The sequence below is a fragment of the Semicossyphus pulcher genome, unplaced genomic scaffold (genome assembly GCF_022749685.1).
Source record: "Semicossyphus pulcher isolate SPU_LCO1_2020_fin unplaced genomic scaffold, fSemPul1.0.p SCAF_1, whole genome shotgun sequence".
Lineage (NCBI taxonomy): Eukaryota > Metazoa > Chordata > Actinopteri > Labriformes > Labridae > Semicossyphus > Semicossyphus pulcher.
In genome coordinates this window covers 23,946,493-23,965,396 of record NW_027211603.1, presented here as the reverse complement: position 1 = coordinate 23,965,396, position 18,904 = coordinate 23,946,493, and the positions used below count along the sequence as shown (strand labels likewise).

The window sequence follows — 18,904 nt, the reverse complement described above, 5'->3', positions numbered from 1 at the left end:
TTTGTAGAATCTCTGCACTCTAAATGTTAACTCTTTCATGACACCGTTGTGTCTCAACAGAAATGGGAGCAGGTCGACTCCAACTCGAAGCTCCGTCACCTGGGCAGTAACCTCTGCCTGGACAGCCGCAGTGCCAGGATGGGCGGACTCACTGTGGAGGTCTGCAGCACGAGCCTCAACCAGCAGTGGAAGTTCACCCTGAATTTACAATCATAGGGGGCGCTAGAGACCCTGAGAAAGGATATCTGATAGAGACACTAACAGACTCTGAGACACAGATGAAGAGATGAGAAAGACAAACTTGATGGATTAATGGATCCCTCTCGCTCCTCCTCCTCCTCCTCAGAGGTGCAGCCAATCACGTCTATACACCTCTCCCCCACCTAACCCCTCCCAAAAAACAAAGAGCCACACCCACGGGGGGAGGGGCTTGTAGACCATAGAGGAGTAAACAGCAAGCTGACTGTATTTGGTGGAAGGATGATGATCACAGTGAGGATAAAGTGATGAAGGGGCTTTCCATCCAAACAACATACCTCAGTGTTTTCCATTGATGGTTCAGGAGGCAAACGAGTGAATTCTTTCTGTTCTTTTACTTTCTTAAATGCTGGTGAAAAGGAACTCATTGACATTTTTACTTTGTAATAATTTTATTTTCCTATTAATATTTTTTATTTCTTGCTGGTAATTCTCTACTGAAGTTCGCAGGAGTTTTTTGTTCTTGAAAAATCAGATTATGGGTGTCGTTGCTCCTCTCCGGTGCTCTCTCTTTGTTTGTACCACATCGAGCTCGAGCCTGTAACGGCAGACGGAGGCTTCAGGTTGTGGTTTTCAGCATAGAGTGATGTAAAAGGAGGAAAAGGACTCGATGCATTGAGCTTTTCCTTCAGTTTACTCTCATTGGTTTACAGGAATCTACGAGAAGTGGAGAGATGAATGCTCTGTGTTCTACCTAGGGTTGTGTTGGGAGGAGGAATGGGGTCCTGAGTGGAGCTTCTCTGCTGTGGAGGGGGGCCTGACACCAGTTGTAGGCCGGAAGTGCAGTTCCTGAAACCAGGAAGTGTCTTGAAGCCCCGCCCTCAGGATATGCTCTTCAGGCTGTAGCACTGGCTGCTGCAGCATCTTCACTTCTTACACCATTATGTCTCTAAAGAAACAAAACAGAATCTCTTTTCCGTCTTATTTTATTTGCTTTTGTCTAAAAAACAACAAATGGAACCAAATTTCAAATGGATGTTTTGTGTTAAAGGAATTCAGGGGAGCGATTAAACGAGTTTTTCTTCACACACAGTGCTGCTCTCTAACTGCTCTCTATGGAGCGATTCAGCTTCTTCTGTTCTGCACGGATCATTTCCTCTGCCTGTGTCCATATTCACATTGTAGGAAGGTTACTGTCTAATAATGTCACCAAACTTGATTTGATGTTGCAGCTTTTCCGCGACAGCTAACAGGTGCTCACTGCAACAAAATAATACTTACCAGATCAGCGAGCACAGACATCATTTAGATATTTGTTTCTTTCTGCGCTTGCACGGCAACAGAGGGAAACATCAGAGCTCATTCTGCCCTTGACATAAGAGGTCTCCTGTGTTTGCTGACAAAGTAAAACCTTGTTTATTGCAGCCTGAGAACAGATGCACGAAGAAAAGGGTCGAAAAGTCATGGCTGCAGTCACACAGCATAAACTTTGCATACACGTGTTCTGAGAAGCTGCATGTGTCGTCAACAGTTTCCCACAGTTCCACTCGGTCACTTGTGTTTTCCATCATCTCATTTAGTTTTCTGCGTTGTGTCGCTTACATGAGCCATCTGCTCAGGAGTTTAAAACGGCGATAAACAAGGTTTTCCTGTTTGTTTTCTTTCTGTCCTGCTGGAGGTGAGCAGACTCTTCTTAATTGCACATGCAAATGAGAAATGCAAATGAGGACACTGATTTTGGCGAGCTGCTTCATTCTGCAGAACAATATGTCACCAAACAGAGTGATGTCACCTTTGTTACCTGATAGTGTTACTGATGCTGTTTACAGTACATGCGTCTCACATCAGGCCCATTACCTGGTGCCTGTTGTGTTTCTCTCCGTAGATTCAACTACAGCTCATCTTCACCGCTCTAACCCATCCTACTGTGAGTCATTGATGAGTAATGATGGTGCAAGTTGGGGAAATTTGGTTTTGATTGAATTCGGAGTGACTCATCGCTCGGCAGCTTCAAAGCATAGACACCAAACATCTTTGAACGTAAATACTGTACGGCAGCAATTCCCATAAAAATCATGTTTTTGCTCATTTGTTTTCGAGAGAAGCGGCAGCCTCAAGTGTTCTTTAATGTCAAATATCTCCTTTGATACTCAACATGACTCTCGTTCTCTCAAACAAACATTCACATTCTTACTTCCTCCGATTTTTCTTTCTTTTTTCTGAGTAACCAAAACCGACAAAGACAGCTGGTCGTGTTGTCTGTGTTGTCTGATACTTTTCCTCCTATGTTCCAACGCTTTGTTTGTCTTCCTTCAATTTGTTCCTTGTCCCTGATGTTTGCCTTGTCTTAATCATTCATTATAACTGTTAGCAGAGTGAGAGGAGAAGGTCAGCTGAAGCTGCAGCTGGTGGAAAAGCCTATCCTGTGACTTGACAGGTTGCTGCGTTGTGCTGCTCAACTGCAGGACCCTGCAGCTGTTGAGGCCAGACCCCGAGGGCCAGCCTAGATGTGAGAGCTATGATGACCAGACTCTAGGGCCCAATCTGATGTAGGGTTAGATTTCGTGTCAATCAGGACGTGGATTTACTTGCAATTCAATAATTATAACTGTGGCTGATTGGACTATCATTTTTATTAATTTTCAGCATCCAAACTGTCTGCAGTCAAATCAGAGGCTTAGCGAAACACAGTTTTGGACACTATGACATACTTTTTTGCTTTTCAGGCATGTCTTTACACACGTGGTGTTTTTTGTTTTGGGGTATAATTCACAGGGTGGGTGTGAAGTTAAAGACTTCTTCAGATAAGCTCGCTGCAGGTACGATCATTTTAAATTAATTAATCTCTCACGTGTATGATAAAAGAGCTGTCAGGTTTTGATCGGTTGATTGGGTCGATATAAAAATGTAGCCTCCTAATTTGATTTAATTCTGCAATTAAGTATTAACGTGTCATAAAATATTGACCTTTAATTATGTTATGGGTGGTGTATAGCGCCCTCTAGTGTCACGCCTCTGTTGGGCAACAAGTAGAAACCAGAAGAGGAAAGAAAAAGGGACTCAAGCTAGTAAACTTCTGATGCACAATGCACCAACAAACAGTTTTTTTTCTTAATCACATTTTCTTGATCTTTGGTTCTTCCTGTCGTTAAACCTCCATGAATATGCAGGCAGCGGTAACTGAACAGGCAGACTGCACACACCTGAGTGACCATGGCTACACTGTCTGCTACAGCGGTGCTGATGTGTTTAAAGCCTTTTTCTTTTTAAACTAGTCTTACTCTTGTGAAGATGAAAGATTATTATTTTATTTTGTATTATGTTGTGTGATGTACAAACAGAGGAGAACGACTGTATTAATTTAGTAGTGCAGCGCCTCACTTTGATTGGATGATTAAATGTTTACATCTTTAGCACACTGTGCCAAAGTTACTTCCTGTTTTCACTGTATGAGGAAGAATGAGACCGAGTGAAAGTCTTTGGAAACGAGTTGCAGGGAAATTGTTCAGTGTTGGGTGCACTTTTGCCTCCAGTATGTTGTGCATTTCCTTTTGTTTTTTTCTAAGCTCAACCTGCAGGACGCGGCGGGGGGGATTATTGCTCTTAGCTGCTGATTTGGTGTCAGTTTTACAAGGACGGGGAGTCAAAACGACGCTTACTTTGTCTTTAATTTGATGTTTGTCATTTGTTTGTGTTTTAAACTTTTGGAAAAGCTCAGAGGAAGAAAATCATCTTAATTAGCATTAAAAGGGGGCTGAACACCAGTCAGTGAACAAGAGCGTCCTCCCCACTGAGCCAGCAGGACTTCATTCATACTCGCTGTGTTTTCGAGGGCAACAATCAAACGGTTACTTGATGGAGTTTAAGAAGAAATGATGAGTGAAGGTCAGGTGTTCGTGCTCTCTCAGTTTTGTCACCATGTGTCCTATCCAGAGGGATGTCTTACCCCTTCAGCCCACCTTAAATACCCCCTGAGGATTAACAGGAGAACAGCCCTCTCTAACGTGAGAAGCCCCGCTGAGACATCGAGCTCAGGACTGCTTAAGCTTCTCTATCTTCTGCTACGAGTGGCAGCAAGAGTGTGTCAGGGCATAAGAGGGGCTTAACATGCACATACGACACTATACTGTACAAGTCTCATCAACCAGTAATGACCTACAAAGAACCAATAGTAATCAATAGGGAGGAGTTTGAATCAATGGGGTATTAATGAGTTTTCTAACAGGAATGTGGCGTCATTGAATGACAGAGGTTGTTGGTGTTATGGCACGAGGGGGTCACACATGTAAAAGTGTATATTTTTGTATATACCTACATCAGTGTGTGTACAGTATGTACATATATACACAGTGTACTCAGCCGCGGTTCCTAGTTTTGTTGTCTGACTGTACAGCGCTTCTAACTGTTCCCTGTTTTATAGATACTGCAGAAAATTCAACTTTGACTGAGGAGAAATGATTAACTTAAATAAATGCATTTATATATATAAACTAAACTGTGTCGAGTATGTTGCTCTGCTTCTGTCTCAGAAGATACAAAACCACACAAACACCGAGATGTAAAGTATAGTTAGGTTTCTGTTGCAGTTTTTACAGGTATGCAGCAAAGGATCTGGACTGTCTGCAAAAACCTTCACAGTACAAGACAATATGGCAGCTGCACATGAATTTTGCATGTCTTCTGAAACTTTAATATTTAAGAAGGGGCTTCTGCCATCCATCAGTGAAATGCTGTTACCTGGGTTTGGATTTTATTTTGTAGAAATGTGAGCCTGAGTCTTTTCAAATAATTACGTGGTAACATTTAGTGGTCCTAACAATTACATAATACAAATAATGTTTCCTGTTATGGCGGATCTCTGCAGGCCTAAGAGCTGCCTGGAAATAAACCAAGCCTCCAATGTCAGAACAATGCAGATGGATAATATTTCCCCCAGCACAGATGGGTAACTGGAGCAAACAGTCAGGTTAATTACGTTTATAATGAAGGTAATCTGCGTTGCACGGTCAAATAACTGAGGTTTAGTCCCAAATTGCATTTTATAGCAACTGAAGAAAATAGTTCCTTGTTCCATGTTTTTCTGCGATTCTTCAACATGAAAAACAAAGGTATTCGAGGCTGCTGCATGTCTTTGACCTCATTTCCAAACCATGGGCGGTTATATGCTGCTAAAATGGTCTTTAATCTTCTGGGGAAGTTTTCTATAAAAACCTGGCTGCAGAGGTTTGCTCAGCCAGGATGTACAGTAAGCTTTTACACTGTTCTGTGAAAAAGGAGCAGCTCACAGTCATTGGTCAGACTTAACCCAGAGGTTTTGAAGGAGGTTAAAACTCTCAGTAGGTCATTTAAGATCTTTAAACTCAATTCTTTATGAGCCTGGCTTTTCTGGGGAGAACCTCCCTCAAACTTCTCTCTCTATCCATTTATGCTGTTGCATTAATACTTTTCTTTTGTTACAACAAGGAGTCTAACCTAAACCATGTTAAACAGCCTTAGGGCTTACAAGACACTACAAACAAAACAAACAAGAGCAGCGATACAATGAGAACACAAGAACAGCTACACCTCAAACAATGTCAAATAAAGTATGAAAAAAACAATCCTTCTCCTTAAACATAACTTGAGCGCTACTTGCACAGACTGTACCTTTTACCTAAAATCAAACATAAAGCATCATACTACGCTGTTGAAAAGCATTTAACACAAAGTTAGCCAACTGAAATACTTTGTGTGTGAAGAGGCACTGAAGTCTGCATTCATCAGACATACGAAACAAAACAGGACACTCTGCAGGCATGTTGCTGAAAATGAGACATCTGAAATTATGATATAAAGGACAGTAAAACAAAAAGTGCATTTCATTACTCTTTAATGTGTCATAGCCATCCTGCTGGAGCATGCACCGTCATTTTGAATGTAGGACTTTTTTTTGTAAAAGAGTTGTTTTTTTTGAGTTATTGCTACTTTGAGTTATTGCTACTTTGACTATGGTGGAGCATTAGTATTACACTGTATTGTGTGTGTGTGTGTGTGTGTGTGTGTGTGTGTGTGTGTGTGTGTGTGTCTCTGTGTTTTCGCCTCTCCAGCAGGGGGCGGTAAGAGCCACACACCGCGCACCCAGAGGACCGCAGAGGAAGAAGGAGCTCAGGCAGGCAGAAGCTGATTACAGCGCCCAGCATACACAGGTGGTGGTGCTGGTCGGTAGTATCTGACCGAAGAACCGTAACCAGAACAAACCATGAAGAACGAAGGCATAGAGGGGACGGAGAGGTTCCTGAGCCCGGACAGAGGCAGAGGCCTGCGGGCGGTGAGGCACTTCGCGGTGGGGGAGCTGGTGTTCGCTTGCCCTGCTTACTCCTACGTGTTGACAGTGAATGAGAGAGGAGCGCACTGTGAGAACTGCTTCACCAGGTAACATCTCACCTACCTGTGTGAGACAGCTGATAAAACACTGCGACAACTGTCACCTTCAGCCTCGTAGCATATTTACGAGTTGAACCAAACTAAGTGGGTGGTCTGTCTGTTCAACGTTAGCTAACGGTGTGACCTAGCTAGGTTAGCATGTAAACCTCTGGACACCTACCCAGCTGGTGCAGGCTTATATGGGTCAGTGCGGTGAGGCAGCTCACCTGACACTGCAGCACTTAATTGTGACACTGCAGAGACAGGAGAGTCTATTATAAATGCTTACATTCACGTACAACAGCCTTACTTAGTTTTTAAAGCCAACATTTAAAAAAGCAGGCTTTAACGTGAGCTTATTTACATACTAACACAGTTATGTTGCTCATACTTACAGTTAGTGTATCCAGTTACAGGCGCAGGCTTTTCTTTATGTCATAGTGAGACATTTCTGATTGTATAAAGACAGCCTCTGTTTATCCCAACATACCATACACCTGCTTTTATGCACCTAGAAGGAAACACGAGGTCTTCTTGATATCACACTCTGTTATGATTATTTCTGGTTAAGATTTAAAGTTTGCCTTCTGCAAATTGATGTTTAAATGTATCGTCACTGGATGTATGTGCTAGAGTCTGCCTCTATGATACATCAAATATACCATGTGTTCTTGGATCCTGGAAGCAAAAATATATGCATGCCAGGTACCAAACTTCAAAATTATCAAAAATTGAAATTACAAAAAGTAACTTTATGAGTGAAATAAAAACGTATTATGAATCTGAGTCTTGTGTTGGTAGTTTTTAGCCCATGCTTGCACGGTGTAGGATGTGGAGTGGTTTGAAAGGCCGGCCTACAACATTCATACAGTATTGACATGTGTGGGTGTGTGTAGGCATACTGTCGAAAACTTACAGGAAGGTTAATCTGCTACTTTATTTTGAGGTTTACCAGTCTAGGTTGCTTCCTTATCTAATTGAAATAAAATGCAAAATGCATTTAACAGTCTTTGAGAAACTCTGTGGCTGTCTCGCCCTGTCACCCACTCACTTTCAAGGCCTGGCCGAGCTGCCCCTAAGGTTTGTAGAGCAGTAAAAGGTTAAGGTGCTAAATATAGTTGTCCATTTGTCCCAAGAGAGGAGGAGCCAAGGGATGAGAAGGACAGGGGTGTGTGTGTGTGTGTGTGGAAATGGACGTGTGTGTTTGTGTGTCTGCTCTTTGTGCACAGTCAGAAACACAGCAAGACATACAACTTTGTGGTTGTGTCCCCTGCTGTAATAGTGATCTTTAATCGCTTTGCAAAGTGACCCTTTTTTGTTTTGGACAATTGGCAAAGGACTTAACTGAAACTTGTTACTGTAATGCATTTATTTGAAACTTTCATAAGTAAAAATAAAGTTTTGGCAACAACCTTTCTTCTGTTGGTGCGGGAGCTGATGCGTTTTCATCTGTGCTTCTCACCTTTTGTCACAGGACTAAAACAAACAAATCTCATTCAACAATGAATATACCAAATATCTAAACGTCGTAGGTGAAATGATATCTCCCCAGATTAAGGTGCACACTGTTTCATTATGTGCAGATGTATACAAATGAATCCTGCAGTGCAGACTAAATGTCACACCACTGCCACTTATCACAGCGGTAGTGGAGTAAACTGTTGTGTCTACATGTCATTACAGGAGAGAAGACCTTTTTAAGTGTGGCAAATGTAAGCAGGCCTACTACTGCAATGTGGACTGTCAGGTGAGAGTGCCTTCTGCTTCATTTTGTGCTTTGTCATGCTTCCTTGTTTTTTCTGTCTGACAGAATCTGTGATCTAACAATTAATGTTTTATCAGCCTTCGTTTGTTCTGGCCAGTTTGAGCCTTTTGTGTGCATCTGTGCGGGCGACAACACACACACACACACACACACACACACACACACACACACACACACACACACACACACCACAGAATAGATTAAAGGAACTAAATTTACTGCTCTTGTGCCTCACCAATGGGACTTTGGACCAAACATTGAGAACCGCTTCGGCAGAGCTCCATGCAGGCAGCAGCCCGCAAGTAATATAGAGAGCACACGCTTACACTGCTGTTGCTATGACAATTCAATCTTTCCTCCAAATGTATCTGTCTAGTTTAACGTTTAAGGCACAAAAACACACTCAGTGCTCTGCAGTAAAACTGAGGAGTGTCTGTGTGTGTGTGTGTGTGTGTGTGTGTGTGTGTGTGTGTGTGTGTGTGTGTGTGTGTGTGTGTGTGTGTGTGTGTGTGTGTGTGTGTGTGTGTGTGTGTGTGTGTGTGTGTGTGTGTGTGTGTGTGTGTGTGTGTGTGTGAGAGAGAGAGAGAGATTGTGTTGTAAGTGCCTGGACTAATAATTTATGGATGATTTCCTGTCTAGCTTATACAAATTGCTGTTAAATAGTTTATGGATAAGTACATTGTATACAAGTCTCTTTTTTGTCTCACCTTCCTGCTTCTCAGTCTCTGGACGTTCTACCATGTTTTGTGCTCTTGAATGGGGTAACTTCCTGTAACAATGGAGGGTTACCAACTGTTTCTGTTTTTCTCTCTCCCTGTGTGAATACATGCAGAGAGGAGACTGGGCCATGCATAAGCTGGAGTGTGTAGCTATGGTGGCCTATGGGGAAAACTGGTGTCCGTCAGAGACTGTCAGACTGGTGGCGAGGCTCATCGTGAAACAGGTGAAATGACACCTAAATACTTGACAAATAAAAAGTACTGAGTTTCTGTTGTCGCTTGGGCTGAGCCTGAGTCCTTTTCTGCACGTTAATGTCCATGTTGATAAACAGCGCCTCCCTCTATGGTTCGCTCCAGGTTTAAGGATGCAAGGATTAGAACGTAAAGCGCTCTCAAAATGTTGTAAAAGAGCCATAAAGCAGTTCAGCTGCTGGTTTTGTGACGTCAAGATTGAGACGATATAGAAAAACACAAACGATAGAGATTTTGATATTGTTTTAACAATATATATTGGCATATTGCCCAACCCTATTTGGAACAATGTGGATGTCTCTGCAGGAAAGGATTTCAACATTAACAGCAATGTAAAAGCAAGCAGAGGAGTTAGATGTGAGATTATAAGAATGTCTGAATTAATTTAGTATAATCGATACAAACTTGAAATACGTGAAAATTTAAGGGAACATATTTTGTCTTATCTTAAAGCAGCAACGCTTTTGACACTGAGATAAACTAGACTAATGCAAAAAGAGCTGTGAGAGATTTTGACGACATAGTTTGTAACATTTAAACAAATTTTAAACTAAGATAAAGAGTCAGATATAAAAGTGGCCTGTTTTAATTTGCAGTTGGTTTTATGAGCGTGGTCATCTTTTATCCAACAAACCACCTGTAATTCAACTGTTTAATTTGTATACTTTTACATGAGTCGCAGATAGGAGTGTGAAGGTGTTAAGTCTTGGCTATTCATTTATTGTAGTTCAGAGAGTTGACTCATCGGACATGAGGCGTTTAACATTACAAGCAAAATATACAAATGCACTGCAAACATAGGTTTGGCAAGTTGAAGTTTCACCTCAGTGTTTAAATCAAACAGTCGGTCCCACGTCAAAGATCCTGGAACCAGTTCTGCCATCATGCAGTTAGACTCAGCTGAGTCAGCTTAGACATACGTATTTATTCGACATACTAATGTATTGAAAAATAACTTTATGATGAGTTTTATATTGCATGATGTAGCTTCTTTAACCTCATGTGTCTGGACTGTGTTTTATTTTGCAGAGAGTCACAACAGAGCGCACCCCCTCAGAAAGACTGCTGCTGCTCAAAGAGTTCGAATCACGTAAGCAGATGTGTGTGTGAATATATGTGTGTGTATGAGTAGTTACATTTGCAGCAATGTTAGTTACATGCAGTGTGTGTGTGTGATCTTTCTGTGTCTGTAGTAGTAGCAGTGTGTCTATTAATATCCTCAGCTGTAGCCTCCAGTCCTGGTTCTGTCTCTTTTCATTCACTGTAGTGTGCACAGCGCTGGGACTCAAATCCCAAGCTCCTGGGTTCTGTAATTTCATGTTCTCTCCTCTCCTTTGAAATAACACTGCCACTGTGCTTGTGAGAAAGAGCCTTAAACCCTCTTCTTTTGGGGACTGTGAGAACGCTAAGCTGCTCTTAGATGTAGTCATATGTTCTCGGGTCAGATTTAACGCATTATTACAGCCATTTGTGTTTTGCTTATTTGATGAAGAGTAATTCAAGTGTGGTGTTACTGAAATAAGTCCTGAACAGTTGAAGCTGCTCACACGCTGTAAAGGGGTTAGAGGGTGTGTGTGTCACAAACAAGACAGTGCTCCCTGTAGCTCCCTGTAGGCGCCCACAAACAGTTTTCAGTGCTCCGTGTAGTAATATCATTTAGTCTGAACTGTTGTTGGCAGCTCAGATGTGTCAGCAGAGGATTGACACAGAATTAACCTTCACACCTGTCTCTCATGCACACAAAGCAAATCAGTGGCCAGCTGCTGCCTGGTGCCACTGGTCTGTGTGTGTGTGTGTGTGTGTGTGTGTGTGTGTGTGACTGACAATGACACATGGCCTACTGCCTCAGCATGTTCTGAACTCCCTTAACACTGAGTGGTTCTACTGGGGAACCATGTGTATGTTACAATGTCATATTTCATCCTTAATCTTTATCATTTACATTTTTATTTACTTATTTTCTGAGCCCTGTCACCAGTGATGCCAATCATAAGCCCCTTTAACAGCCAGTTCAAGGCGGGATTCGGACACCTCTGTTACGTTTCCTCTTCTATGTCAAACGCACAGAGGTGGACTGGTGGGGCAAAGTCGTTCCGCCTCTGACAGACTTAAAGTCTCCTTTCCAGCTGGTGGACCAATGAGGTTGCAGTGTTTATTGCCTTCACTATTGACAGTAGCAAAGTCGTTCTATGGAAAGATCACAATGTGTACAAAGTATGAGATGTTTTGATTGCAAAGTGGACATTTCATCCTGAGGCTAGAGGAACACTCAGGGAGAGGTTATCCTCAGGGGAGCCTCACTGCCCAGTAACATCCATCAAAATGACATTTTAAATCCAGATATGATCAGAATCTGTCTGTCAGGCTAAAGAGCTCCTTAACAGCAAGCAAACTGAACTAATAAACTCCAAACCTTCTACATTTAAGATGGTCTCTTTACGAAGGTCTAGTTTATTTTATTGACAATTTCTCAATTTTTTTCTGTTCATTTCTTTTCTGTCTCTCCTGATGTTTTTTTGTCATGTCTCTCGCTCCAGACTTAGATAAGATGGACAGCGAGAAGGACGAGATGAACCAGGCAGACATAGCAGCACTGCACCACTTCTACTCCAGACACATCAGCGACCTCCCCGACGAGCAGGCTCTCACTGAACTCTTTGCACAGGTAAAGCTGGATAATACTTGTTTAACTAAGCTTTACAAAAAGCTTTTCACAAACGACCAATAATCAACAGGACACACTGTGCCTGATCTTATAGAGATGATGTCCCTCCCAGACCGCTAACATATGACTGTACAGTTTCTGCATCTCTGTTCCTACAAGGAAACAGGATCTTTGTTTGGGTGTGTTTTGTTACCATCGTGTGATTGACATTGATGTTTGAAGGGGCATGCTACGTTACAACACATAACAGTTACATACCATGTGCAAATACGATACGTTTATACTCGCATGCATCATTCCCGGACCTATCACACACCCACTGGTCCTGTGTGTATTACTGCACGGTACTCTTTAATCTGATCCGTCTGTCAGTGCTGACAGGGAGGTGTTACAGCACAGGTGAGTATAGGGTGTTGCAATTTTGTTATTATCATATGACTCACCCCGCTTTTCTCTGTTCCTCCCTCCGTCTGTTTGTGTCTTCCCTTCTTTTCTTTTGCCCTGTCCCCCCCTGTCTTCCTCCAGGTTAACTGTAATGGTTTTACTATAGAGGATGAGGAGCTCTCCCATCTGGGTTCAGCTGTTTTTCCCGAGTAAGTAGCGCATATAGAAGGTTGGGACGATTGGACAAATATACTGCATGTCTATGGAAATAAACCTTTCCCCACACACCAATATAAAGGCAGTTGCTGACTGTTGTGCTGATGGTGCCTGTTTAATGAGCCATCATGAAGTCTCAACATCGTAAAGGTGCTCATTGCAATGCTTTGAGCAGAGTTCTCTAAAGACTCATTTTTGAATTCTCCTCTTGTTTCTTCCTTCCAGTGTAGCACTGATGAACCACAGCTGTAGTCCCAATGTAATAGTGACATATAAAGGCACAGTGGCTGAGGTCAGAGCTGTGAAGGAGATTAACCCTGGAGATGAGGTAAGTCAACACTGGACCCATTTAGCAGCAAAGATACAGCAATTTTATGTCCACATCCACCTGCTAAATGTTTTTTTTCAATCGATCTCCCTCCCTCTCTCTCCGCAGGTGTTTAACAGTTACATAGATCTGCTCTATCCGACAGAGGACAGGAGAGAGAGGTTGTTAGATTCCTACTTCTTCACATGCCAGTGTACTGAGTGCAGCACCAAGTCCAAGGTACAACACCGTGTCTCTCTTTAGCTCACCTTCATTAAGTTTGGATTAAGGCCTTTTTATGCCCTTTTATGTATCAATGTAAAAACAAAAACAAAAAATCTCAATGAACCAGCGTCTGGCAGACATCCCAGTCTGCTTGTGACAGATCAGAGTGAATTACAGTGTGTGTTTACATGCAAGATGATTGACATAGTTCAGCTGTGAAATGCTTTCATGAAGTGTATGAGAGCGCGGCTTTAAGTGTTATCTTGTAAGCCCCGGCGGTCCGTGCACCGTTAGCTGTATAAGTTTAATGAAAAGCAAACTCATATTAATTTGTACACCATTTTTTTTAGTGTAATAATATGATACTGGACGTTGTAGTATCCTCTTGACTTTGGAAAAAGATAACTTTTGGAAAATTTCTTTTTGAAAATGGGATCATTTTATGTTTTCTGTCTCATCAAGTTTGTTATAAATTCCAACTGTGAGCTCCCCTTGTGCGTTTCATCAGGCGACACCAAATCATCTTGATCAAAGTAGATCTATTTAACGTCCCACAACTTTAGATTTGTTTGAGTATATTTAATGTTGTCACTATTCCAACATCAGCATGCTGTGTGCTGGTCAGACTAGTGTGTACAGTTGTATGAAATTGAATCATCTGTTTTAGTTAAACCATTGTACTTCTTACAAAACCTCCTTTGTATCTTGTGTAGTAAATGTAACTGAACAACTGTTTCCTTAATTTGTTTTTAGGACAATGAAAAAATGGAGATCAGGAAGCTGAGTTCTCCACCAGAGCCAGAGGAAATGCGATCCATGGTCCATTACGCCAAAAATGTCATCGAGGAGTTCAGGAGAGCCAAACACTACAAAAATATCCTCCGTCTCTGTTGAAACACTTTCTCTCCCACCTTTCTGTGTCTGATCTGAAGTCATTTCCTGCACAGTCTGTCGGTGCTTTCTTTTTTTTACAGCCTGCACTCTCTCTGCATCGTTTGTGTCTTTATTCCTTGACTCTGTGGCACCCCCCAGTGAGCTGCTGGAGATGTGTGAGCTCAGCCAGGAGAAGATGGGGGCCATATTTGCAGACACCAACGTTTACATGCTTCACATGATGTATCAGGCCATGGGTGTATGTCTCTACATGCAGGACTGGGACGGAGCTATGAGCTATGGAGAGAAGATCATTCACCCATATAGGTAAATAGATCTGCAGGGAGGCTGTGATTGATCCTTGTTAGATAAGTCAAAGTGTTGCACAGCAGCACTATTGTCAGACAGTCCCAGTGTGGAGGCGGACTATGAAGCCCAGTGAATTGAGTGGTTGTGTGGGCTGTCTGTAAGAATTTAATCTCAGTTGTGAAGAGCTTCAGTCTAATTAAGTTTGCAGAGGTGGTAGAAATGTAGCACCGACACAGTGGTTTGTCTTTACTATTCAAATCCTGCTGGGTGAACTTGTATGAAGCAGTGACTGTATATAATGTATAGATGGACGACGTGTCTCCATTTGCTCTCATCGTACGAAATTGATGCCCAAATAGTCCCTAGGCGCTGCTATCTTGCGATGGGGACATCATATGGAGCCAGAGTTGCGCAGTAGAGATCGGCCGGTGGAGCCGCCATAGCCACTTCTGCTAATCAAAACACACGGCAAAGATCCCACACATCAACGTTTTAACAGCAGAACAGCTTCTTGTGTCGGTCTGAAGCAGACGCTCACAGATATGGAAGCTTCAATGACTGTAGTGATTGTTTTAGTCACGTCTCCTCTCACCGTTCCTCCTCTACTCTGTTAATCCAGAACAGATCGGCTGCAGGAGCAGTATTTGTCAACAGAGCTGTCAATCATCCTTTTTACAGCATCAAATAACTGATTAAAAATAAACTTGTCAGAAAAATGCACTTGGACATAAATCCGCATGATAAGAACTAGCTATAATGACAGAAACCATGTTTGAGAAACATTTATTAGATGTGTACATTGATATCATAGTTTGACTCATGTCCCATCTGTCAACATGGAGGAGGCGGGCTTTACTACCTATACTGCAGCCAGTCAGCAGGGGGCGATAGAGAGGGTTTGGCTTCACTTTTAGGGAGCTGTCATGTCGTCCATCTTTTTATACAGTCTGTGGTTTGCACTCGAACAGTAAAGTAGGTATGTGAGCAGGGTGTTTTGCTGTATATTTGTTGTCCCATTTTTCACACCACATCATATTGTAACAAGAGTTTCTCCAGATCTCAGAGTTTTTCGAGACAAAATTCTTCTAAAAATGTGGATTTTAATTCTTATTTTAGAGTTTAACTTTGACCTCATGAATGATAACTGTATTTAAATGTGTCGATGTTTTATTTACTTCTTACTTAGTTATTTTCACATAAAGTGTTCTTTGTCAGACAGAATACACTGCAGCACGTTATATGATGTCCTTTTAGTGTCCTTCCAACCTTGATTATACTAAATGATATTGATATTAATGCACATGATATGTTCTTAACTTGTGTCACACTCCAGCAGAACCAAATGTGACGATGATTATCGATGATATCTTGTTTCCTCTGGAATTCAACGCTTACCTTGATGTGTAAATCACGCTCTCTCTCCACAGTGTTCACTACCCAGCTTACTCTCTGAACGTTGCGTCTATGTATCTGAAACTGGGACGTCTGTATTTGGGGCTGGAGAGGAAGTCACAAGGAGTCAAAGCTCTGAAGAAGGTACGTTTGCACTCTTCTGATCAATGGGCATATTTGTAGGTGACATATTTGGGTCTGTAAATGAAGAGTGTAGTCTAGACCTGCTCTTTTTGTTAAGGTGTCCTGAGATAACTTTCATTATGATTTGATGTATATAAATAAAAATAGATTGATTGAAAGTTTGGTGGAAAATACTGTGGGTTTTTAGAGTCATGACAGAAAATCAAGTACAAGATAAATGAGCTGTTAAAATCAAATGTAGTTTGACTAATAAACATTTAAATATATGAGTAATGCCTGTGCTCAACACTGTACTTCAGTCCAAAGAATATGGCGTCTTTACATGATTCACTGTTTTTTATGTCCACAGGCACTTGCCATCATGGAGGTGGCTCATGGTAAAGATCACTTTTATGTAGCGGAGGTCAAACGAGAGATCGAGGAGCAGAAATAAAGGAGGTTGAGCAGGAGGAGCAAAAAATAGAGAGGCAACAGATTGAGGACCCTCTCTTCAAGCAAAAACAACAACAAGATAACACAACTGCATGCCATGCATCCTATACCTCTCTCACTTCACGTCGCCTACCTGATGTTTTTTCTGGCCTTATTAAGGCTTTTTTTTTCTCTTCACGTCTGCCGTCAGCATATCCTGGATTAGGATGACCATGTTTTTATCTGCAGCGGGACACTTCCTGTCAGACCTGGAGTGAAAAGCACCAGTTCAACAGTTTGAAATGAAGCTCATTCAACAGTCAGCACCCGTTTAACAATCAAAAAAGGATCACATCAGCAGAAAAAGGAAAAACTTTAACACTGCCTTTTTAAAGCTGCCTTTTAGATGAAACAAAGTGTTCAGCGACACAACCTCCGTTTTCTGACTCTGCCCCGCCTTCCTTTCCCAGTGAGTCCGTAACGTTTCACATTGTTCTGTAAACGCATCATCAGATCTTGAATCCCTGTTGTTTATGTCGTTTGCCGCAGTTTAAGCTGCACAGCTGTGCTCCACAGCACTTACTCAATGATTTTGGACTTCTGTACAAACTAGTGAGTAGTTGTTACAGAGGGCATTACGGCTTATCCAAAACCAATGCATTTAAACTACCAAATATTCAGCAGCAGAGTTTCTGACTTCTTTGATTCTTGTTTAAACTGTGAACTGTGACTGACCATGCATCAGGTAGTCCGTAGCAACAGAGAGGAGAAGGCACACAACTATTCCTGAATGAAGACGCAGTGTTTGGATTGGCTTGTCTTACCGTATGATTTGCTTGAACCAGAACAAGTTGCATGTTTATTATTTATCTTGTATTTGTTTTTTTCCATGAGGCTTGTTGACCAAAAGGGCCATGTTACACTGACAAGGAACCAGCTACAATTCTCTCTTCACAGTGTATCCTTAACTAGGGGAGCTGATCTGAGACCTGTTTGTATCTGAAGTCACAGTGAAGACATTGGTACTACGACCTGACCAGTGATCCTGGATCAGAGCCCCTTTGCTCTCAGGAAAACAACGCAACACTGTAGCTTTTGTTGCTTTTGGTCAAGAGATGCATTATTGTACCTTTTTAGTGTTTTCTCAGAAGCATTATGGCATTACTCTGCCAATGATATCACTTTGACAGCAGTGTGCAGAATATCTACTTCTCTATCATCCTCATCATACACTTAATGTTATTATTAAAAAGGGAATGCATCTCCCTTTAATCTGTTTTAGTGCAAAGTTAAACAGATCTAAAGAAAATTGGACTAATGTGGCGTCTTACTATCAAAGCATACATTTCAGCTGAAAAGAAAGTACTCCTAACTAATCCGACAGTGTCACTGATACAGCAGGTTGTGGTACAGCAGGGTTCAGAATCAATATCAGAAGGGTTGCCCATGTGTAATACTTCAAATGACAGCCGCCCCAAACACCCCAACAAGAGGAGGAGCAGTTACAGTCCTAAAACTAGTTTTGTCTAACTGATACAGATTAACTCATTCAATAGAAATGTCACATTAAGGCAACTGAACTTTGTGTCTGTTGTTGCAATTTTACATCTTAAGACTTTGTAAATTGTCTTTTACACACTGCATGCAAAGTTGAAAGTGAAGGGGATGTAAAGATCATCACTAGCGGTTCATATTGCACTCAAAATTTTGTACAGTTTTTATGATAATATGATGTCAAAATGGCAAGCCTGTAAGCACATTTAGTTTCAATGTTGTCAGATTGTGTCACCGAACAGTCGGCCTGCCTTCAGACTTCATACAATGCACCGTCTCAACTAAAGGCGCGGGTCTAATTCCTTTACTTTAACGCCTGTAGCTTCCTCTCCTTTTTTACTATGGATGCAACTGTATGAACCACGTTAATCTGGGTAACTGGGGGTTAGAAAAAGCCCGTTGTCAAGAGTTACCAGTGGTCATATTTGTAGCAACTCCTGCTTTGGTGACTCTTTTTGTCCCCTGCAAACATGCATTGAGAGGGCGCCTGCCTTACAGCTCTGTATATGTAATCAGCAACTCTGGTCCAAATGTTTATTATTGTGAATGTTTTTTAATACACAATGGAAAAAGGTGGTTTGCATAAGCCAAAAAAACATTTAAACCTCTCTTCATTTAATTTTCTGGCCTGACTCAAGAGCATGCATATAATATTTTCTTTTTCTGTGATGTCATTAAAGATGAAAATATGTGGCACAAGGGATGAACTGAAAAAATAACATAGTGCTGCACGTATAAAACCGGAGGAAGGGCACCCATGTGATGTTTTTCTATGTTTCTGTAATGAACTGTTACTTTATCAGGCATGAACGTTATTCTTTTGGAATGCAAAACAAAAACCTGAGCCTCTGATCTCAATAAATGACAGTATGATACTTGCTTTGCTATATATACTTCATTTTATTTTTATCTAACCGGGAATTCTGTTGACATACAAAATCTATTATACAATCAATCATCGAGTTAATGGCATCAATAAATAGATATCACATAGCTGACACAGTGACAGTGACAATCCATTTATTTACAAAAGTCAACCTTTAGCCCAATAAAGACCACCTTAAAGACAGGGGAGAGGTAAATGGACT

The 18,904-nt window shown here is 41.6% G+C and overlaps 2 protein-coding genes across 2 annotated transcripts in view; both read left to right on the top strand.

Annotated features, from left to right (window-relative positions):
* The window catches only part of galnt2 (UDP-N-acetyl-alpha-D-galactosamine:polypeptide N-acetylgalactosaminyltransferase 2), a 61,176-nt gene extending 57,565 nt beyond the window's left edge, over positions 1-3,611 (top strand). Inside the window, 1 exon segment of the mRNA XM_069657988.1 lies at positions 61-3,611. Within this exon segment, the coding sequence (XP_069514089.1) occupies positions 61-216 (156 nt within the window). The 3' untranslated portion in view covers positions 217-3,611.
* A 2,750-nt stretch (positions 3,612-6,361) lies between these two features.
* On the top strand, positions 6,362-18,703 carry smyd2a (SET and MYND domain containing 2a). The gene is made up of 12 exons (XM_069657469.1): positions 6,362-6,609; positions 8,284-8,347; positions 9,198-9,308; positions 10,366-10,426; positions 11,874-12,001; positions 12,527-12,594; positions 12,827-12,929; positions 13,038-13,148; positions 13,887-14,007; positions 14,159-14,333; positions 15,743-15,851; positions 16,201-18,703. The coding sequence occupies exons 1-12, from the start codon at positions 6,437-6,439 to the stop codon at positions 16,282-16,284; spliced, it is 1,308 nt and encodes a 435-aa protein (XP_069513570.1). The 5' UTR covers positions 6,362-6,436; the 3' UTR covers positions 16,285-18,703.
* Positions 18,704-18,904: the final 201 nt, after the last annotated feature.

Coding starts and splice junctions, on each gene's coding strand:
- smyd2a (XM_069657469.1), top strand. CDS start 6,437: ATGAAGAACGAAGGCATAGAGGGGACGGAGAGGTTCCTGAGCCCGGAC. Junction 6,610..8,283: donor TGTGAGAACTGCTTCACCAG/GTAACATCTCAC, acceptor ATGTCATTACAG/GAGAGAAGACCTTTTTAAGT. Junction 15,852..16,200: donor GAGTCAAAGCTCTGAAGAAG/GTACGTTTGCAC, acceptor TTATGTCCACAG/GCACTTGCCATCATGGAGGT.